Consider the following 24,371-nt stretch of genomic DNA (forward strand, 5'->3'; position numbering starts at 1 on the left):
GGAGGGCAAGGAATAGAGTGAATTGGAGTGATGTGGTATACAGGGGTTGACGTGCTGTCAGTGGAGTGAATCAAGGCATGTGAAGCGTCTGGGGTAAACCATGGAAAGCTGTGTAGGTATGTATATTTGCGTGTGTGGACGTGTGTATGTACATGTGTATTGGGGGGGGGGGTTGGGCCATTTCTTTCGTCTGTTTCCTTGCGCTACCTCGCAAACGCGGGAGACAGCGACAAAGTATAAAAAAAAAAAAAAAAAAAAAAAAAACTTAAAAAAAAAGACATAGCCAATTTGGAGAGAGTTTAGCATCAAACTTAGCCAATTTGGAGAGAGTTTAGCATCAGACTATCAAAATGATTTCCAGATTCTGAAACAAATCCTATGAGAGCCAACTGAACAATTTGAATCTGTTAAGCTTAGAAAAGAGAGGGTTAAGAGTTGATCCAATACAGGCATTCCATGTTCTTAAAGGCTTTGATAATCATTATCTAACAAGCTATTTGAGACTCAGTTCATCTGATTTCGCTCATAGTAATCGATACAAACACTAAAGTAAACATTTTATCTTAAATGAGGGGAAGTACTTTTTCTCCAAAAAGATTATCATATGGAATGATTTACCAATTAGAGTGGTTAGAAGCAATACTTTAGATACAATGCAGAATAGACGATGAATATTTAGCTTCAAATCCACCTTATTCTTAGTTACTGTGTGCAGATTTTTCTCTTTGAATTATCTGTATGCCTTTCTACCTTTAACCATTTAAATCTGTGAGCTTCTAATGGGTCTGTTGCTGTTTGAATTCCTATGTATTCTTCTGTATACATCCTGGATTTATGTATGCTGTCTGTATCGTCCATGTCCTCACTCATCTTACTCCATTCATCCAACACTCATATACTCTTTTCCAACAAGTTACTTGTGTGATTTTGTTATATCCAATTGTTGCTATCTTCCAACATCTCTGGAAGAACAGTTCACTGCCTGTGTCATTGATTGGTTTTGAAAATGTAAAGATTGTGAAAGATTGTGATCATGTCACCCTTCATGATTCTGTCTTCCAGGGTGGACAAATATGAAGCCTTTATCCTTTTCCTATAGCTCAGCTGTCACAAGTTGGTACCATCCCTATTACCCTCCTCTGAACCTTCTTTTTAACTCTTTTTCTTTTTGAATGATTACCTATTTCACCTGTACTGGGAGGGAGTTTCACATTCATGGGGCCTCATCTCTTTAACATTCTCTATTATCATACAAATTCTTAAATTTATGTATTTGGTCCTCATTAACCATGTCCTCAGTCATCCTGTTCCATTCATCCACCACTCAGTCTATTAAAGTACTTCTTTACACCTTTTTTTGATAAGTTTCCTGCATAAGTTTCTTGCTTAGTTTCATGGTATGTCCTCTGGTTGCTCCATCCCTATATCTCTTGAAGAACTGTTCATTGTCTCTATCATCTGTTTGTTAAAAAACTTAAAGGTTGTGATCATTTCAACCTTCACTCTTCCCTCTTCTAAGGTCAACACATTTAAAGCCTCTAGCCTTTCCCTTTAACTCAGCTCACTTAATTCTTGTATCATCTTTGTTGCCATCTTCTGGATGTTCTCTGTTAGCCCTTTGTTTTCCTTTTGATGCAGTGACCAAACTAGAAAAGCATATTCTAGTTTTGGCCTTATGTAGGTTGAAAACAGCTTACTAAATATTTCCTTATTCACATACTTGAAAGCTAATCTATTATTTGCCACAAGACAGAATGTCTCCTTATCTATTTTCCTGATATGGGAATCTGGTAATAGCTTAAGTCACAGACTTATTTCCAGTGAGATATTATTCATATAGAGGCCTTCTTTCACTTTGTCCCATCCTCTTTACCTTACATTTGCTTGGGTTGCATTTCATAAACCATGTATCAGACCAACTTTGGCATCTGTTCAGGTCCCTTTGTAAGTTAATGCAATCCTCCTTGCTTTTCTATTCCCTTATGATCTTTGCATTGTCTGCAAACATATTTAGATAGGAGTCCATACTTTTCAGCAAATCATTTTCATAGATCAAGAAGAGTAATGGTCCTAGAATAGAACCTCTGGCATTCTTTTGGACACCTCATTGCCTCTGAAAGGCATCTTTTGTTCCCTTCCATCTATTGAAGAAGCTTTTTCTTATATTCTTGCCTGTTGAACTAGCTTCGTAGTCAGCCTTCCATGCAGCATATTGTCAAATACCTTCTGGAAGGCAGATACAAACAATCTGCTCAGCCTTCCCTTTTAAGACACAGCTTACCCGCTCTTAGAAAATTAAGAGGATTGTCCCACCTGAACTCCTTTTCCTAAAACTGTTCTGTTTCCCACTTATGTAATTTCTCCTCTGTAAAAAGTCATCCTCATGCTTTCTAATAATCTTTTCTAGAACCTTACACATCACACTCATTAGTGAGACCTGTCTGTAGTTTAGTGCTAGTTTCTGGTCTCCATTCTTATAGACAGGTATTACGTTTGCCCTTATCCATTCCATTGGCTATTTGCCTTCATCAGTGACATCTTGAACATTGCTTCAAGTGATTCATGTTATGTATCTGCTCACATCTTCAGCACATGTGATGAAATTTTATAAGGACTATGAGCCTCACATGGGTCAGATTCTTTTAGCATTTTGTTAATATCTTTTCTAAATATCTCCATGACTTCCAGATCTTCCTCCCCATTCCATCTCCCTTGTGTTGGGGCTACACTGTCTCTCACTTTGAAAACACTTTCAAACATATCTTTACATCTTCCATTTTTCCCTCTAGATTTCTTTGCCTGATTAGCTGCTCCTTAACTGACAACTAACTCCTGATGAATTTGTGGAACAGTTTTAGATTTTTTCTTGCCTTTTCCACAGTATTCTTTTCAAAGCTTCTTTTTTCTTCTTTTCTTAACCCACTATACTCATTCTGCTCTCTTATACAGTGCATATGCTGGCTGGCTGGAGTGTTGGCTTTATCTTAGCCACTGCTCATCTTGTTGCTCCTGTGGTATTTAACATCTTTTATTAAACCATTCTCTCCTCTTTTTTACCATTTCCTCTGTAGTTGAGACTTTAGTTACTCATGTCTCTACTCCATTGTAAATTTCTTATAACCTCTCACCACAGAACTCTGGTTTCTGGTTACTGAACTCCATTTCCCAGTCAACATTATCGTAGAAATTGTTTAGGGTTGTGTAGTTTCCACAATTTTGTCTCTTTATGCTTTGTCTCTCATCAGCTCCTTTAATGTCCTTGTTTACCACATAATCAAACTTTTGTGTGTTGTGTGTGTGTGTGTGTGTGTGTGTGTGTGTGTGTGTGTGTGTGTGTGTGTGTGTGTGTGTGTATGATTACCTACCAAACGGGTAGGTAATTACAACACACATAGGCTTAGGCTTGGATGTGTGTATGAGTTCATACATACACAGGAATAAAGACATGGTTTATATGTATGAGGTTAAGAAGACAGACCAATGAGTCTAGAACTCTCTTCCTGTAACACATAAAAGGTAATTACACACACACACACACACACACATACCAATGAGACAGTAAATATTAGTAGTTTACAAAGGTTTAAAATGCTACTTGATGACATAAAAAGTTCATAAACTGGGGCCTTATGAGTTTAGAACTGCAGTGATAACTTACTTCAAATAAGTAATTACACACATAGATGAAAAAACATATTTATATATTTATTTATTTTGCTTTGTCGCTGTCTCCCGGGTTTGCGATGTAGCGCAAGGAAACAGATGAAAGAAATGGCCCAACCCACCCCCATACACAATGTATATACATACACGTCCACACACGCAAATATACATACCTATACATCTCAATGTACACATATATATACACACACAGACACATACATATATACCCATGCACACAATTCACACAGTCTGCCTTTATTCATTCCCATCGCCACCTCGCCACACATGGAATACCATCCTCCTCCCCCCTCATGTGTGCGAGGTAGCACTAGGAAAAGACAACAAAGGCCCCATTCGTTCACACTCAGTCTCTAGCTGTCATGCAATAATGCCCGAAACCACAGCTGCCTTTCCACATCCAGGCCCCACACAACTTTCCATGGTTTACCCCAGACGCTTCACATGCCCTGATTCAATCCACTGACAGCACATCAACCCCGGTATACTACATCGATCCAATTCACTCTATTCCTTAATCCTTGCCCTCCTTTCACCCTCCTGCATGTTCAGGCCCCGATCACACAAAATCTTTTTCACTCCATCTTTCCACCTCCAATTTGGTCTCCCACTTCTCCTCGTTCCCTCCACCTCCGACACATATATCCTCTTGGTCAATCTTTCCTCACTCATTCTCTCCATGTGCCCAAACCATTTCAAAAACACCCTCTTCTGCTCTCTCAACCACGCTCTTTTTATTTCCACACATCTCTCTTACCCTTACATTACTTACTCGATCAAACCACCTCATACCACACATTGTCCTCAAACATCTCATTTCCAGCACATCCACCCTCCTCCACACAACTCTATCCATAGCCCACGCCTCGCAACCATACAACATTGTTGGAACCTCTATTCCTTCAAACATACCCATTTTTGCTTTCTGAGATAATGTTCTCGACTTCCACACATTCTTCAAGGCTCCCAGGATTTTCGCCCCCTCCCCCACCCTATGATTCACTTCCACTTCCATGGTTCCATCCACTGCCAGATCCACTCCCAGATATCTAAAACACTTTACTTCCTCCAGTTTTTCTCCATTCAAACTTACCTCCCAGTTGACTTGACCCTCAACCCTACTGTACCTAATAACCTTGCTCTTATTCACATTTACTCTTAACTTTCTTCTTTCACACACTTTACCAAACTCAGTCACCAGCTTCTGCAGTTTCTCACATGAATCAGCCACCAGCGCTGTATCATCAGCGAACAACAACTGACTCACTTCCCAAGCTCTCTCATCCACAACAGACTTCATACTTGCCCCTCTTTCCAAAACTCTTGCATTCACCTCCCTAACAACCCCATCCATAAACAAATTAAACAACCATGGAGACATCACACACCCCTGCCGTAAACCTACATTCACAAAGAACCAATCACTTTCCTCTCTTCCTACACGTACACATGCCTTACATCCTCGATAAAAACTTTTCACTGCTTCTAACAACTTGCCTCCCACACCATATATTCTTAATACCTTCCACAGAGCATCTCTATCAACTCTATCATATGCTTTCTCCAGATCCATAAATGCTACATACAAATCCATTTGCTTTTCTAAGTATTTCTCACATACATTCTTCAAAGCAAACACCTGATCCACACATCCTCTACCACTTCTGAAACCACACTGCTCTTCCCCAATCTCATGCTCTGTACATGCCTTCACCCTCTCAATCAATACCCTCCCATATAATTTACCAGGAATACTCAACAAACTTATACCTCTGTAATCTGAGCACTCACTCTTATCCCCTTTGCCTTTGTACAATGGCACTATGCACGCATTCCGCCAATCCTCAGGCACCTCACCATGAGTCATACATACATTAAATAACCTTACAGTCACCCCCTTTTTTAATAAATTCCACTGCAATACCATCCAAACCTGCTGCCTTGCCAGCTTTCATCTTCCACAAAGCTTTTACTACCTCTTCTCTGTTTACCAAATCATTTTCCCTAACCCTCTCACTTTGCACACCACCTCGACCAAAACACCCTATATCTGCCACTCTATCATCAAACACATTCAACAAACCTTCAAAATACTCACTCCATCTCCTTCTCACATCACCACTTCTTGTTATCACCTCCCCATTTGCGCCCTTCACTGAAGTTCCCATTTGCTCCCTTGTCTTACGCACTTTATTTACCTCCTTCCAGAGAAACATGAAGGTATAATTATTTTCTCCTTGAGTACACAAATATTGATCATAGATAATCACACACACACACACACACACACACACACACACACACACACACACACACACACACTCTCTCACCAAAGATGGGACTAGAATTAAGAAAGCTGAGTTACAGGGAAAGGATAGTGACCTTGAATTTGTCCGCCATGGAAGAGAGAAAAGTGAGGGGTGACTTTATCTCAACCTCTTAAGATTTTAAATCACCTTAGCAGTGTTAACAGGGGCCAGTTCTTCAAAAGATGCAGAGATAGAGCAACCAAAGGCCATAACATGAAATTGAAGATGAAACTCATTAGAAAGTATGTAAAGCAATACTCTTATAGCAAAAAAGTAGTGAATGAATGGAATAAATTGACTGAGTAAATAGAAAATGCAGACAACATATAGAAATGTAAAAAGCTATATAATAGTAGAGATGGTTCAAGAGATGGGGCTCCATAAGTGTAGAACTCCCTCCCCATATAGTAAAAATAAGTTCTAACACAGACTTTACACCTAATTACACAATGCCTACAGCATGCAGCAAAGTATAACAAATGTACACAGAAGGAACTGTTTTGGACTTGAGTAGGAAACATTGTTTCCTTCTTTGAGAAAAGTTGGAGATGAGTGAGAGAGAATATTGTGAAAAATGATGTTACTTTCCAGATACTATAATGAAAACAATGATATTTTGAAAACTGGTCTATTGAGCTTCCATTTTGTACACATACATTCTTGTTTAGAAATCATCTGGAAATTCATGACAGCATCTTGTTGAAAGATATGAATTCATAAGATTATGTGGAGAATGCCAGGAAGTGGCTGCCAAGATCAGTCACTACAAATGCACATCCCCATACTCAGACACCCTGTGTATAGCATGAAAAACATCCACAGTCTGTACATTCTAGGGCACTAAACTACCACATTTCACTATTAGTGGATAGGGTACTCATAAATGCACTTACAGACCACACAAAACTCTCAAGGCATGAAACTTGGTAAACAACATGCCAACAGTGTACACTTAGGTAACAGAATGTCCAAGATATGCAGCTGATAACAAAGATATCTGGCATCTATACTTTAAAACATTAAACTCCTCATGTAGGTACATTTGATTATAGATTAAGACCAGAATGTGCATTGGAATGTAAGGAAAGACCAAAATGTACAAGAATACACAAAGTACTCACAGGTGTATTTTTTCTTTTTTTTTTTCTTTGGAGGCTCCAGTCATGAACAAAAGTCCACACTAAGACCGGGCCTTAATTAAGATGCAGAAAGGTTAATGAAAGGGGAAAAAAGATACATGGGATAGTGCTTATGAATTTTACTCCTGACACAGAAATAAAGCACCTTTACACTTCATTAAAAAATCCACATCTTTACATGTCATTGCAAACTGCTTTTTTATTATAAATATCCACATCTTTACTTCTTCCTGCATGCTGTTTATTTACATCAGCTGACAGGATGAAAAATATGCAAATACTCAAGATACAGAAACACCTGTAATATGTATATTCACACACAAATACCCACAGTGTATAACTCGATATATAGATTTTCTTTCATGTTCACGTGATTCTTATGTCCTGATAGTATACATAGTCACAAAAAGTCTTCAGTTATAGCTTCTGCAGCACAAAAGGTACTCCATAAGACTATTTTTTTCTAAATACATGTTGTTCACAAAATGACCTGAATATACTCCTTGGTACACAAAATGCTGTCAACATACACAACAGTAAGCACAGTGCACACATGAGCACTGGCTGGGGCGCCACACAGTACATGAGGCCACGTCTAGCAGATGCTCGGTAAAAGGTTGAGGCGGGAACGTGGAGCGTGCAGTGTGCCTAAGTGTTACTTGATCCTGGGCATGGAGTAGGAATCTTGAGTTTCTCTCTCTCTCTCTCTCTCTCTCTCTCTCTCTCTCTCTCTCTCTCTCTCTCTCTCTCTCTCTCTCTCTGTATGCCATGCACTTACTTGCCACTGGGGCTTATAATATGGTGGAAGACATGGCAAATGGAGGGAAGTGCCTGGGCTGACCCATCCTGCCCTTGTTTGGGGTGTGTCATGAAAGCCGGTAGGAGATGCTTTAGCTATGTCTGTCTCACAGGAGAAAGAGATAAAGTAAAAAGTATGTTTTGATCATGTCAAGAGTTAGAGAGAGGCATAGCTTGGGACTAAGGGACACAGGAACTCTGCCGGAGTCCTGCAAGATGATTATTCTTTGGTGGCTGTGTTGAAGGTATGACAAAGAGAGTCCTGACCACTCTTGCTGCAGATGGACAATAGTAGAACAGGAGTTTAGTTTTGTTTCAGTCCCTCCAGGACTCCTCTTGTACACCAGTAATGTTGTGTGACTGTCAGGAATTGAGAAGCTGGATTTTATTTCCTTCTAGATGAGAATAAGTAATTAAATATTTTACTCTTGTTGCAAGTGCTAACAATAGTTGTCATTCAGGCACAAGGGCACTTAGGCACACTGGCACCAAGGGCTCTGGCACCTGTGCAACCCTGAATAGGAGTGTGGGTGTCCAAAGGGTGGGATGCTTAGGGCGGCTTCTGGACACACCCAAACATTCATATTACTTGCTTGTTCCCTCTGTTCCCACCCCTCCTGTAGTCTGGCCCTCTCCTCGGCCATGGGTATGTGCTGCTTCTCAACACATTTTGTTATAGGAAAGGCTTTTATTAAATTGAATTAAGGGACTAGGATGTGTATCTACTTTGTGGTATAATCAAGCAGTTTACAGTGGCAGTTGAGCATACCTTTTCATTCCGAGGTGGCATGTTGTGCAGTGTGGCCCATCCATTTGTTTGTACCTCACTTTGACCCTCACACCTGCAGCCACTTGCTGGTTGGCCTTCACCTCTGTGGCTGATAAGTGTGGTGTTCTCCCATACCTCCTGCCCAACCTCATCCCTTTTTTAGTCTTATGAGGAACAAGACACCTGTACTGGGCGAGTTATCTGTATTTGAGCTTTTTATTATTTATTTACCTGCATGATCTCACGTGTTACCTCCATAAGGTCTTCCACTTAATTATTTTTTGCTTTATGAAATGAGATAGATTTTCATGTTATATATATATATATATATATATATATATATATATATATATATATATATATATATATATATATATATATATATATTCCCTGGGGATAGGGGAGAAAGAATACTTCCCACGTATTCCCTGCGTGTCGTAGAAGGCGACTAAAAAGGAAGGGAGCGGGGGGCTGGAAATCCTCCCCTCTCTCTTTTTTTTTTTCCAAAGGAAGGAACAGAGAAGGGGGCTGGATGAGGATGTTTCCTCAGAGGCCCAGTCCTCTGTTCTTAACGCTACCTCGCTGACGCGGGAAATGGCGAATTGTATGAAAGAAAAAAAAGAAAGAATATGTATGTATATATATATATATATATATATATATATATATATATATATATATATATATATATATATATATATTCCGTATACATATTATGCAATCAGCATAATAGACTGTTTTTTAAGTGACCCCATATGATTCACACTTGGTCTTCATGTTTGTTTCATAACAGAATTTTTCACTGTATGATGTAATTCCCATCAGCTCATCCCCATGACATAAAGCTGACTTCATTTATACCTCTGAGTACACACTTTATTTCTCCAGTGATATAGAATTTCTATTATCTCATTAGGAAGAGAGTTGGTTTCTGAAAGATACAAGTTATTTCTGGGTGTAAATTGTTGACTTTTTCATTAATGAATGGCCTGACCACCAGCATCTTTGTTCCCTAGTGAGCAGTGCCCACCCAATGTTCCTGGAGAACCAACCCAGGATGTGCCACTGTGTTTCCTTAAGATTTGATCATATGTATGTTTTCCCTCTTAAGAAAAGCCTCATTGGATACTCCAATGGTTTGCTGGTGTGATCCCACTCCTGTCAAGAGCACCTTCAGTTTTGTGTTTGTGGTTTAGCATTAGGTCTCCCTCCTTACCTTAACCCCACCACCACCACTACTAACTCATGATGACAAGAGCCACAGCTACTGACAAATGTCTGGTCTTACCCTGCAGGCTCTGGCATTCCTGAGATGAAGACCATCTTGAGGGGCGTGGTGCTAAAGGAGTATCTCACCTTTAAGACTCTCATAGCCAAAGTTATAGGTCTGACAGCGACTCTAGGCTCAGGTCTGCCTTTGGGCAAAGAAGTGAGTACACCTGAGCTATTTCTAGGTCACTTAGGCTGGCTCAGCTTTTATTGATAAACCATGCATCATGTGTGTGTCCCTTCTTTCTCTCAGTCTTGAAAAGAAAAATTCCAGTCCTAATTTGCAATTTTCTTACCATTTGTTTTCTTCTCAGTGAGAGCTTAGTTGTAAAATATGACTATATGAGTTTTTTGTTTACCTTCAGTTCTTCAAATCATTTACTTTAATGTGACATTTTAACATTAGTTATGCAACCTCAGAACTCCCATCCAAATTCCATCTTCCTTTTTCCCTTTCTTTAATTTATATTCCCTTTGACTTCCTCCTCTTTGTCCCAGTTTGTTGTCATGTGTCAAATGTTTACCATGGTACTCCTAATCACCCAGGGTCCGTTCGTGCACATAGCAAGTATTGTGGCCACTTTGCTGTCCAAGGCTGTCACCTCTTTTAAGGGCATCTATGAGAATGAATCGCGCAACTCAGAAATGTTGGCTGCTGCGTGTGCTGTAGGTGTGGCCTGCTCCTTCGCTGCCCCTATTGGAGGTGAGTACTCAGTTATGTTAAAAGATGAAGGACTACTGCAGGCCAAAATCTTAAACCTTCAGGTGTTAACTTTCATTATTAACACACTCAGATTTCTTTGTTGGAAGTATGGTTTTCCCTAGAATTATTTTCTTATGTAATACTCACATTTCAGCAGAAATGTCATGTTGTTTTGGATCTTGACCCTTCAACCACAAACCCCAAATTTAGGGTGCCTCAGGATGGGGTTTATTAGCAGATTTGAAAAGCTTCTTATTCTAATCAATTAACAGGTAATATGAAAATTTAAGGAAAAATAAAACAAGCTTACCTCATTCGATGCTGTACAGATAATAAAGTTTGCATGCTTATGACTGATTTGCTAGCTGTGTTATCACTTCTGACATGACAGATTACGTCATCACCTCAGAACTCAGTAACCAACACAGTTTATGGAATTCACGTGTGTTTATTTTCGTTTTATAATAATAGCATGCGTCATACTTTTGGAAGCCCTTTGTAACATGATACCTAATAAATGATAGATAGTCACTATGTAAAATCTTTCACTACACATCATAGAGTATTTATGTATGGCTTATTTATAAAATTTCTCTTTTTATGTTTTATTTATATAATTTTCAGATAAAAACATTGTTCACTGTTTTATATACAGTTTTGTTGTTCTCTGCACAGTGACCTGAACCATCTACATATGTGCCTGCCATTATGTGTTCTACAAGTTCACATTCCTATATCCTCCATATTGTAGTCAAGATCATTATCCTAATAGGATCAGAACCATGTTCAACATCTACCAAATCAATATCACTATCATAGGTCCCCAGAGACAATCACTAATTTGCTGGGCTAAGTATGCATAGCTGTCTGGCAAGTTGCAGAAATCATTAAGTGAATACACTTTGGAGGGACAGAGCTGTACCTTCTCCCTCTGTGTTATTTGGGTAACTAACATAGCAGGAGTTTTTTTGTGGTAAATATAGTTCCTAGTGACATTGGGCATCTCTGCCTACTGAAACAGCATGCCTTCAAATCTGAATAAGGGTGAGAAGGGGTAACATGTAATAGTATGTTTCAGTTACCTTATTGAGAGTGTAAAAGTCTGTTTGCATAAGTTAAGGGGTTAAATAGCAGTGTTAATGTACTCAAATTACTACCACCAATATGAGTGTTGTTTTTCCCTTTTCCATAGGGACTGTCCTGGAAGCCCATTAGATGAATAAATTCTAAGTGTAATATTCTGTCATATTCATTATTATACTGTATATCAAATTAAGTTCACTGTTCTTGTGGAAAGGACATCAAAGTGGGAACTGTTTTCTCTTTATATTTTGTGCTTTCCTTTTCTTTTTCTATCAGAAAATTGCCAAATGTATACACTCATTATCTAGACTGTAAGTAAAATGTTAATCCTTGAAATGGAAAAGGTCCATGAATTACTCATACTTATGCTGGATACTCAGCTCCACAAGGGTCGTTAATGCTTATACTATTTAATCAGCTTAATAAATGCCCCAGTCCCTTGTTAGAATAAAAGGTCCCACTCTACACAAGTTTTAATCAGAACAAAATGCTCAGGGCAGGTGCAAGCCCAATCCTAGCTTCAGTCACCTGAGTATTTTCACAGTGCAAATTAACAATAATTGTTTATGAGGTATTATAGTCATGTTGCAAGAGCTAGCAAATAATTAAGTAGCCAGGCAAGTGAAGTGCTGCTTCTAGAAATTTTGCTGAAGAATTACATTAGACAGGCCCTCTCATCCCCCACAGACGGCATACTTGCCCCTCTTTCCAAGACTCTTGCATTTCCCTCTTTCACCACTCCATACATAAACAAATTAAAAACCATGGTGACATCACACACCCCTGCCACAGATCAGCCTACACTAAGAACCATTCATTCTCCTCTCTTCCTACTTGTACACATGCCGTACACCCTCGATAAAATCTTCTCACTGCTTCTAGCAGCTTACCTCCCACAACATATATTCTTTAGACATTCTGCAAAGCATCTATATCAACCCTATCATATGCCTTCTCCAGATCCATAAATGCCACACATATAAGTTCATATGTTTGTCTAAGTATTTCTCACACATTCTTAAGCAAACTCCTGATCCACATATCCTCTACCACTTCTGAAACCACCTTGCTCCTCCCCAATTTGATGCTTTGTACATGCCTTTGCCCCATCAGTCAGTATGCTCCCACATACCAGGTATACTTAAAGAACTTATACCTCTGTAGTTTAAACACTCACCTTTATCCCCTTTGCCTTTATACAGTAGCACTATACATGCATTCCACCAATCATCAGACACTTCATCATGATCCATACATACAATGAATATTCTTACTAACCAGTCAACAACACAGTCACCCTCTTTCTTAATACATTTAGCTGCAATGCAATCCACTCCAGCCACCTTGCCACATTTCATGTTCTACAAGGCTTTCACCACCTTTATCTCTTCATCAAACGACTCTCCATGACTCTCACTTTGCATACCACCCCAACCTGAACACCCTACATCTGCCATTTTATCATCAAACACATTTGATTATCCTTCAAAAGACTCCCTTCATCTGCACCTCACTTCATCACTACCTTTTATCACTTCCCCTTTTGTCCCCCTACACTGATGTTCCCATTTGTTCTCTTGTTTTTCATACATTATTTACATTCTTCCAAAACATGTTTCTATTTTAACAAAAGTTATGGAAGCAGAAGTGTCATAAGGTGGGGAATAGGTCAAGAATGTGTGGAAAGAGAGAACAAATCTTGGAGAGCAAAAATAGGTATGTTTGAAGGACTAGTTGTCCAACAATATTGTATGGTAGCTAGGCATTGGCTATAGATAGGGTTGTACAGAGGAGGGCGGATGTGTTGCAAATGAAATGTTTAAGGAAAATAATTTATGGTGGTGTTGGGTGGTTTGATCAAGTAAGTAATGAAAGGGTAAGAAAGATATTTATTTGTTTATTTTGCTTTGTCACTGTCTCCCGCGTTAGCGAGGTAGCACAAGGAAACAGACGGGAAAGAAAAAAAGGCCCCCCAAAACCCCCCCCCAAAAAAACAAAAATGTACAAAAAAAAACAAACAAAGTTCCCAACCCCCCCACCGCAAATAAAAAAAAACCATACCTAAAAAAACAAAGGGCCTTTTTCCCCATGGTTTAAAACCCCCCCCCGACGCCTTTCCAACCCCCCTTTCCCCCTGGTTCAATCCATTGACAGCACGTCAACCCCAGTATTTCCCCCTTTTCATTCCATTGACTCTATACCTTGCACGCCTTTTTACCCTCCTGGGATGTTTTTGGCCCCCGATCCCCTCAAAATATTTTTCACTTCATCTTTCCACCCCCCAATTTGGTCTCCCCTTCTTTCCCCGTTCCCTCCACCTCCGACACATATTTCCTCTTGGTCAATCTTTCCTCACCCCATTCCCCTTTCCTTTTGGGCCCCAAAACCCTTTCAAAAAACCCTCTTTTGCTCTCTCAACCCCCGCTCTTTTTTTTTTTCCACACATCTCTCTTAACCCCTTTCCCTTACTTACTCGATCAAAACCCCCTCACACCACAAATTTTCCTCAAACAACCCATTTCCAGAAAATCCACCCTCCTGCGCACAACTCTATCCAAAACCCACGCCTCGCAACCATACAACATTGTTGGAACCACTATTCCTTCAAACATACCCATTTTTGCTTTCCGAGATAATGTTCTCGACTTCCACACATTTTTCAAGGCTCCAAAATTTTCGCCCCCTCCCCCACCCTATGATCCACTCCGCTTCCATGGTTCCATCCGCTGCCAGATCCACTCCCAGATATCTAAAACACTTCACTTCCTCCAGTTTTTCTCCATTCAAACTCACCTCCAATTGACTTGACCCTCAACCCTACTGTACCTAATAACCTTGCTCTTACTCACATTTACTCTTAACTTTCTTCTTTCACACACTTTACCAAACTCAGTCACCAGCTTCTGCAGTTTCTCACATGAATCAGCCACCAGCGCTGTATCATCAGCGAACAACAACTGACTCACTTCCCAAGCTCTCTCATCCCCAACAGACTTCATACTTGCCCCTCTTTCCAAAACTCTTGCATTCACCTCCCTAACAACCCCATCCATAAACAAATTAAACAACCATGGAGACATCACACACCCCTGCCACAGATCAGCCTACACTAAGAACCATTCATTCTCCTCTCTTCCTACTTGTACACATGCCGTACACCCTCGATAAAATCTTTCCTCACTCATTCTCTCCATGTGCCCAAACCATTTCAAAACACCCTCTTCTGCTCTCTCAACCACGCTCTTTTTATTTCCACACATCTCTCTTACCCTTACGTTACTTACTCGATCAAACCACCTCACACCACACATTTTCCTCAAACATCTCATTTCCAGCACATCCACCCTCCTGCGCACAACTCTATCCATAGCCCACGCCTCGCAACCATACAACATTGTTGGAACCACTATTCCTTCAAACATACCCATTTTTGCTTTCCGAGATAATGTTCTCGACTTCCACACATTCTTCAAGGCCCCCAGAATTTTCGCCCCCTCCCTATGATCCACTTCCGCTTCCATGGTTCCATCCGCTGACAGATCCACTCCCAGATATCTAAAACACTTCACTTCCTCCAGTTTTTCTCCATTCAAACTCACCTCCCAATTGACTTGACCCTCACCCCTACTGTACCTAATAACCTTGCTCTTACTCACATTTACTCTTAACTTTCTTCTTCCACACACTTTACCAAACTCAGTCACCAGCTTCTGCAGTTTCTCACATGAATCAGCCACCAGCGCTGTATCATCAGTGAACAACAACTGACTCACTTCCCAAGCTCTCTCATCCCCAACAGACTTCATACTTGCCCCTCTTTCCAAAACTCTTGCATTCACCTCCCTAACAACCCCATCCATAAACAAATTAAACAACCATGGAGACATCACACACCCCTGCCGCAAACCTACATTCACTGAGAACCAATCACTTTCCTCTCTTCCTACACGTACACATGCCTTACATCCTCGATAAAAACTTTTCACTGCTTCTAACAACTTTCCTCCCACACCATATATTCTTAATACCTTCCACAGAGCATCTCTATCAACTCTATCATATGCCTTCTCCAGATCCATAAATGCTACATACAAATCCATTTGCTTTTCTAAGTATTTCTCACATACATTCTTCAAAGCAAACACCTGATCCACACATCCTCTACCACTTCTGAAACCGCACTGCTCTTCCCCAATCTGATGCTCTGTACATGCCTTCACCCTCTCAATCAATACCCTCCCATATAATTTACCAGGAATACTCAACAAACTTATACCTCTGTAGTTTGAGCACTCACTCTTATCCCCTTTGCCTTTGTACAATGGCACTATGCACGCATTCCGCCAATCCTCAGGCACCTCACCATGAGTCATACATACATTAAATAACCTTACCAACCAGTCAACAATACAGTCACCCCCTTTTTTAATAAATTCCACTGCAATACCATCCAAACCTGCTGCCTTGTTGGCTTTCATCTTCTGCAAAGCTTTTACTACCTCTTCTCTGTTTACCAAATCATTTTCCCTAACCCTCTCACTTTGCACACCACCTCGACCAAAACACCCTATATCTGCCACTCTGTCATCAGACACATTCAACAAACCTTCAAAATACTCATTCCATCTCCTTCTCACATCACCACTACTTGTTATCACCTCCCCATTTACGCCCTTCACTGAAGTTCCCATTTGCTCCCTTGTCTTACGCACCCTATTTACCTCCTTCCAGAACATCTTTTTATTCTCCCTAAAATTTAATGATACTCTCTCACCCCAACTCTCATTTGCCCTTTTTTTCACCTCTTGCACCTTTCTCTTGACCTCCTGTCTCTTTCTTTTATACTTCTCCCACTCAATTGCATTTTTTCCCTGCAAAAATCGTCCAAATGCCTCTCTCTTCTCTTTCACTAATACTCTTACTTCTTCATCCCACCACTCACTACCCTTTCTAAACAGCCCACCTCCCACTCTTCTCAAGCCACAAGCATCTTTTGCGCAATCCATCACTGATTCCCTAAATACATCCCTTTCCTCCCCCACTCCCCTTACATCCTCCTCGTAGCCTCAGATTGGGGTGTCTAAATGTGTGTGGATGTAACCAAGATGTGAAAAAAGGAGAGATAGGTAGTATGTTTGAGGAAAGGAAACTGGATGTTTTGGCTCTGAGTGAAACGAAGCTCAAGAGTAAAGTGGAAGAGTGGTTTGGAAATGTCTTGGGAGTAAAGTCAGGGGTTAGTGAGAGGATAAGAGCAAGCGAAGGAGTAGCAGTACTCCTGAAACAGGAGTTGTGGGAGTATGTGATAGAATGTAAGAAAGTAAATTCTCGATTAATATGGGTAAAACTGAAAGTTGATGGAGAGAGATGGGTGATTATTGGTGCATATGCACCTGGGCATGAGAAGAAAGATCATGAGAGGCAAGTGTTTTGGAAGCAGCTGAATGAGTGTGTTAGTGGTTTTGATGCACGAGACCGGGTTATAGTGATGGGTGATTTGAATGCAAAGGTGAGTAATGTGGCAGTTGAGGGAATAATTGGTATACATGGGGTGTTCAGTGTTGTAAATGGAAATGGTGAAGAGCTTGTAGATTTATGTGCTGAAAAAGGACTGGTGATTGGGAATACCTGGTTTAAAAAGCGAGATATACATAAGTATACATATGTAAGTAGGAGAGATGGCCAGAGAGCGTTATTGGATTATGTGTTAATTGACAGGCGTGCGAAAGAGAGACTTTTGGATGTTAATGTGCTGAGAGGTGCAACTGGAGGGATGTCTGATCATTATCTTGTGGAGGCTAAGGTGAAGATTTGTATGGGTTTTCAGAAAAGAAGAGTGAATGTTGGGATGAAGAGGGTGGTGAGAGTAAGTGAGCTTGGGAAGGAGACTTGTGTGAGGAAGTACCAGGAGAGACTGAGTACAGAATGGAAAAAGGTGAGAACAATGGAAGTAAGGAGGAATGGGATGTATTTAGGGAATCAGTGATGGAGTGCGCAAAAGATGCTTGTGGCATGAGAAGCGTGGGAGGTGGGTTGATTAGAAAGGGTAGTGAGTGGTGGGATGAAGAAGTAAGATTATTAGTGAAAGAGAAGAGAGAGGCATTTGGATGATTTTTGCAGGGAAAAAATGCAATTGAGTGGGAGATATATAAAAGAAAGAGACAGGAGGTCAAGAGAAAGGTGCAAGAGGTGAAAAAGGAGGGCAAGGAATAGAGTGAATTGGATCGATGTGGTATACCGGGGTTGACGTGCTGGCAGTGGTTAAATCTGGGCATGTGAAGCGTCTGGGGTAAACCAAGGAAAGCTGTGTAGGTATGTATATTTGCGTGTGTGGACGTATGTATATACATGTGTATGGGGGTGGGTTGGGCCATTTCTTTCGTCTGTTTCCTTGCGCTACCTCGCAAATGCGGGAGACAGTGACAAAGCAAAAAAAAAAAAAAAGACGGCATACTTGCCCCTCTTTCCAAGACTCTTGCATTTCCCTCTTTCACCACTCCATACATAAACAAATTAAACAACCATGGAGACATCACACACCCCTGCCGCAAACCTACATTCACTGAGAACCAATCACTTTCCTCTCTTCCAACACGTACACAATGCCTTACATCCTCGATAAAAACTTTTCACTGCTTCTAACAACTTTCCTCCCACACCATATATTCTTAATACCTTCCACAGAGCATCTCTGTCAACTCTATCATATGCCTTCTCCAGATCCATAAATGCTACATACAAATCCATTTGCTTTTCTAAGTATTTCTCACATACATTCTTCAAAGCAAACACCTGATCCACACATCCTCTACCACTTCTGAAACCGCACTGCTCTTCCCCAATCTGATGCTCTGTACATGCCTTCACCCTCTCAATCAATACCCTCCATATAATTTACCAGGAATACTCAACAAACTTATACCTCTGTAATTTGAGCACTCACTCTTATCCCCTTTGCCTTTATACAGTAGCACTATACATGCATTCCACCAATCATCAGACACTTCATCATGATCCATACATACAATGAATATTCTTACTAACCAGTCAACAAACACAGTCACCCTCTTTCTTAATACATTTAGCTGCAATGCAATCCACTCCAGCCACCTTGCCACATTTCATGTTCTACAAGGCTTTCACCACCTTTATCTCTTCATCAAACGACTCTCCATGACTCTCACTTTGCATACCACCCCAACCTGAACACCCTACATCTGCCATTTTATCATCAAACACATTCAACAAACCTTCAAAATACTCACTCCATCTCCTTCTCACATCACCACTACTTGTTTATCACCTCCCCATTTGCGCCCTTCACTGAAGTTCCCATTTGCTCCCTTGTCTTACGCACCCTATTTACCTCCTTCCAGAACATCTTTTTATTCTCCCTAAAATTTAATGATACTCTCTCACCCCAACTCTCATTTGCCCTTTTTTTCACCTCTTGCACCTTTCTCTTGACCTCCTGTCTCTTTCTTTTATACGTCTCCCACTCAACTGCATTTTTCCCTGCAAAAATCGTCCAAATGCCTCTCTCTTCTCTTTCACTAATACTCTTACTTCTTCATCCCACCACTCACTACCCTTTCTAATCAACCCACCTCCCACTCTTCTCATGCCACAAGCATCTTTTGCGCAATCCATCACTGATTCCCTAAATACATCCCATTCCTCCCCCACTCCCCTTACTTCCATTGTTCTCACCTTTTTCCATTCTGTACTCAGTCTCCTGGTACTTCCTCACACAAGTCTCCTTCCCAAGCTCACTTACTCTCACCACCCTCTTCACCCCAACATTCACTCTTTTTTTCTGAAAACCCATACAAATCTTCACCTTAGCCTTCACAAGATAATGATCAGACATCCCTCCAGTTGCACCTCTCAGCACATTAACATCCAAAAGTCTCTCTTTCGCGCGCCTGTCAATTAACACATAATCCAATAATGCTCTCTGGCCATCTCTCCTATGTATGTGTATGTATATATGTATATGTATATATATATATATATTATATATATATATATTTTTTTTTTTTATACTTTGTCGCTGTCTCCCGCGTTTGCGAGGTAGCGCAGGGAAACAGACGAAAGAAATGGCCCAACCCCCCCCCATACACATGTACATAATTCATACTGTCTGCCTTTATTCATTCCCATCGCCACCTTGACACACATGAAAAAACAACCCCCTCCCCCCACATGTGCGCGAGGTTAGCGCTAGGAAAAGACAACAAAGGCAACATTCGTTCACACTCAGTCTCTAGCTGTCATGTAATAATGCACCGAAACCACAGCTCCCTTTCCACATCCAGGCCCCACAGAACTTTCCATGGTTTACCCGACGCTTCACATGCCATGGTTCAATCCATTGACAGCACGTCAACCCCAGTATACCTTATCATTCCAGTTGACTCTATACCTTGCACGCCTTTCACCCTCCTGCATGTTTAGGCCCAGATCACTCAAAATATTTTTCACTTCATCTTTCCACCTCCAATTTGGTCTCCCTCTTCTCCTCGTTCCCTCCACCTCCGACACATATATCCTCTTGGTCAATCTTTCCTCACTCATCCTCTCCATGTGCCCAAACCATTTCAAAACACCCTCTTCTGCTCTCTCAACCACGCTCTTTTTATTTCCACACATCTCTCTTACCCTTACATTACTTACTCGATCAAACCACCTCACACTACATATTGTCCTCAAACATCTCATTTCCAGCACATCCACCCTCCTGCGCACAACTCTATCCATAGCCCACGCCTCGCAACCATACAACATTGTTGGAACCACTATTCCTTCAAACATACCCATTTTTGCTTTCCGAGATAATGTTCTCGACTTCCACACATTCTTCAAGGCTCCCAGAATTTTCGCCCCTTCCCCCTCCCTATGATCCACTTCCGCTTCCATGGTTCCATCCGCTGCCAGATCCACTCCCAGATATCTAAAACACTTCACTTCCTCCAGTTTTTCTCCATTCAAACTCACCTCCAATTGACTTGACCCTCAACCCTACTGTACCTAATAACCTTGCTCTTACTCACATTTACTCTTAACTTTCTTCTTTCACACACTTTACCAAACTCAGTCACCAGCTTCTGCAGTTTGTCACATGAATCAGCCACCAGCGCTGTATCATCAGCGAACAACAACTGACTCACTTCCCAAGCTCTCTCATCCCCAACAGACTTCATACTTGCCCCTCTTTCCAAAACTCTTGCATTCACCTCCCTAACAACCCCATCCATAAACAAATTAAACAACCATGGAGACATCACACACCCCTGCCACAGATCAGCCTACACTAAGAACCATTCATTCTCCTCTCTTCCTACTTGTACACATGCCGTACACCCTCGATAAAATCTTTCCTCACTCATTCTCTCCATGTGCCCAAACCATTTCAAAACACCCTCTTCTGCTCTCTCAACCACGCTCTTTTTATTTCCACACATCTCTCTTACCCTTACATTACTTACTCGATCAAACCACCTCACACTACATATTGTCCTCAAACATCTCATTTCCAGCACATCCACCTCCTGCGCACAACTCTATCCATAGCCCACGCCTCGCAACCATACAACATTGTTGGAACCACTATTCCTTCAAACATACCCATTTTTGCTTTCCGAGATAATGTTCTCGACTTCCACACATTTTTCAAGGCTCCAAAATTTTCGCCCCCTCCCCCACCCTATGATCCACTCCGCTTCCATGGTTCCATCCGCTGCCAGATCCACTCCCAGATATCTAAAACACTTCACTTCCTCCAGTTTTTCTCCATTCAAACTCACCTCCAATTGACTTGACCCTCAACCCTACTGTACCTAATAACCTTGCTCTTACTCACATTTACTCTTAACTTTCTTCTTTCACACACTTTACCAAACTCAGTCACCAGCTTCTGCAGTTTGTCACATGAATCAGCCACCAGCGCTGTATCATCAGCGAACAACAACTGACTCACTTCCCAAGCTCTCTCATCCCCAACAGACTTCATACTTGCCCCTCTTTCCAAAACTCTTGCATTCACCTCCCTAACAACCCCATCCATAAACAAATTAAACAACCATGGAGACATCACACACCCCTGCCGCAAACCTACATTCACTGAGAACCAATCACTTTCCTCTCTTCCAACACGTACACATGCCTTACATCCTCGATAAAAACTTTTCACTGCTTCTAACAACTTTCCTCCCACACCATATATTCTTAATACCTTCCACAGAGCATCTCTGTCAACTCTATCATATGCCTTCTCCAGATCCATAAATGCTACATACAAATCCATTTGCTTTTCTAAGTATTTCTCACATACATTCTTCAAAGCAAACACCTGATCCACACATCCTCTACCACTTCTGAAACCGCACTGCTCCTCCCCAATCTGATGCTCTGTACATGCCTTCACCCTCTCAATCAATACCCTCCATATAATTTACCAGGAATACTCAACAAACTTATACCTCTGTAGTTTGAGCACTCACTCTTATCCCCTTTGCCTTTATACAGTAGCACTATACATGCATTCCACCAATCATCAGACACTTCATCATGATCCATACATACAATGAATATTCTTACTAACCAGTCAACAAACACAGTCACCCTCTTTCTTAATACATTTAGCTGCAATGCAATCCACTCCAGCCACCTTGCCACATTTCATGTTCTACAAGGCTTTCACCACCTTTATCTCTTCATCAAACGACTCTCCATGACTCTCACTTTGCATACCACCCCAACCTGAACACCCTACATCTGCCATTTTATCATCAAACACATTCAACAAACCTTCAAAATACTCACTCCATCTCCTTCTCACATCACCACTACTTGTTTATCACCTCCCCATTTGCGCCCTTCACTGAAGTTCCCATTTGCTCCCTTGTCTTACGCACCCTATTTACCTCCTTCCAGAACATCTTTTTATTCTCCCTAAAATTTAATGATACTCTCTCACCCCAACTCTCATTTGCCCTTTTTTTCACCTCTTGCACCTTTCTCTTGACCTCCTGTCTCTTTCTTTTATACGTCTCCCACTCAACTGCATTTTTCCCTGCAAAAATCGTCCAAATGCCTCTCTCTTCTCTTTCACTAATACTCTTACTTCTTCATCCCACCACTCACTACCCTTTCTAATCAACCCACCTCCCACTCTTCTCATGCCACAAGCATCTTTTGCGCAATCCATCACTGATTCCCTAAATACATCCCATTCCTCCCCCACTCCCCTTACATCCTCCTCGTAGCCTCAGATTGGGGTGTCTAAATGTGTGTGGATGTAACCAAGAGTGAAAAAAGGAGAGATAGGTAGTATGTTTGAGAAAGGAAACTGGATGTTTTGGCTCTGAGTGAAATGAAGCTCAAGGGTAAAGGGAAGAGTGGTTTGGAATGTCTTGGGAGTAAAGTCAGGGTTAGTGAGAGGACAAGAGCAAGGGAAGGAGTAGCAGTACTCCTGAAACAGGAGTTGTGGGAGTACGTGATAGAATGTAAGAAAGTAAATTCTCGATTAATATGGGTAAAACTGAAAGTTGATGGAGAGAGATGGGTGATTATTGGTGCATATGCACCTGGGCATGAGAAGAAAGATCATGAGAGGCAAGTGTTTTGGGAGCAGCTGAATTAGTGTGTTAGTGGTTTTGATGCACGAGACCGGGTTATAGTGATGGGTGATTTGAATGCAAAGGTGAGTAATGTGGCAGTTGAGGGAATAATTGGTATACATGGGGTGTTCAGTGTTGTAAATGGAAATGGTGAAGAGCTTGTAGATTTATGTGCTGAAAAAGGACTGGTGATTGGGAATACCTGGTTTAAAAAGCGAGATATACATAAGTATACGTATGTGTATATATATATATATATATATATATATATTATATATATATATATTATATATATATATATTTTTTTTTTTTATACTTTGTCGCTGTCTCCCGCGTTTGCGAGGTAGCGCAGGGAAACAGACGAAAGAAATGGCCCAACCCCCCCCCATACACATGTACATAATTCATACTGTCTGCCTTTATTCATTCCCATCGCCACCTTGACACACATGAAAAAACAACCCCCTCCCCCCACATGTGCGCGAGGTAGCGCTAGGAAAAGACAACAAAGGCAACATTCGTTCACACTCAGTCTCTAGCTGTCATGTAATAATGCACCGAAACCACAGCTCCCTTTCCACATCCAGGCCCCACAGAACTTTCCATGGTTTACCCGACGCTTCACATGCCATGGTTCAATCCATTGACAGCACGTCAACCCCAGTATACCTTATCATTCCAGTTGACTCTATACCTTGCACGCCTTTCACCCTCCTGCATGTTTAGGCCCAGATCACTCAAAATATTTTTCACTTCATCTTTCCACCTCCAATTTGGTCTCCCACTTCTCCTCGTTCCCTCCACCTCTGACACATATATCCTCTTGGTCAATCTTTCCTCACTCATCCTCTCCATGTGCCCAAACCATTTCAAAACACCCTCTTCTGCTCTCTCAACCACGCTCTTTTTATTTCCACACATCTCTCTTACCCTTACATTACTTACTCGATCAAACCACCTCACACTACATATTGTCCTCAAACATCTCATTTCCAGCACATC

General features: G+C 41.1%; 1 protein-coding gene across 14 annotated transcripts in view; it reads left to right on the top strand.

The window, feature by feature from the left end:
- LOC139761747 (chloride channel protein 2-like) overlaps window positions 1-24,371 on the top strand; it is a 618,856-nt gene that overhangs the window by 226,875 nt on the left and 367,610 nt on the right. For all 14 annotated transcript variants that reach the window (XM_071686178.1, XM_071686169.1, XM_071686168.1 and 11 more), the window contains 2 exons: window positions 9,992-10,125; window positions 10,512-10,668. In XM_071686178.1, coding sequence (XP_071542279.1) covers window positions 9,992-10,125; window positions 10,512-10,668 — 291 coding nt within the window. The remainder of the gene's footprint in view (window positions 1-9,991; window positions 10,126-10,511; window positions 10,669-24,371) is intronic.

This window comes from Panulirus ornatus, chromosome 41, assembly GCF_036320965.1.
Source record: "Panulirus ornatus isolate Po-2019 chromosome 41, ASM3632096v1, whole genome shotgun sequence".
Classification (NCBI taxonomy): domain Eukaryota; kingdom Metazoa; phylum Arthropoda; class Malacostraca; order Decapoda; family Palinuridae; genus Panulirus; species Panulirus ornatus.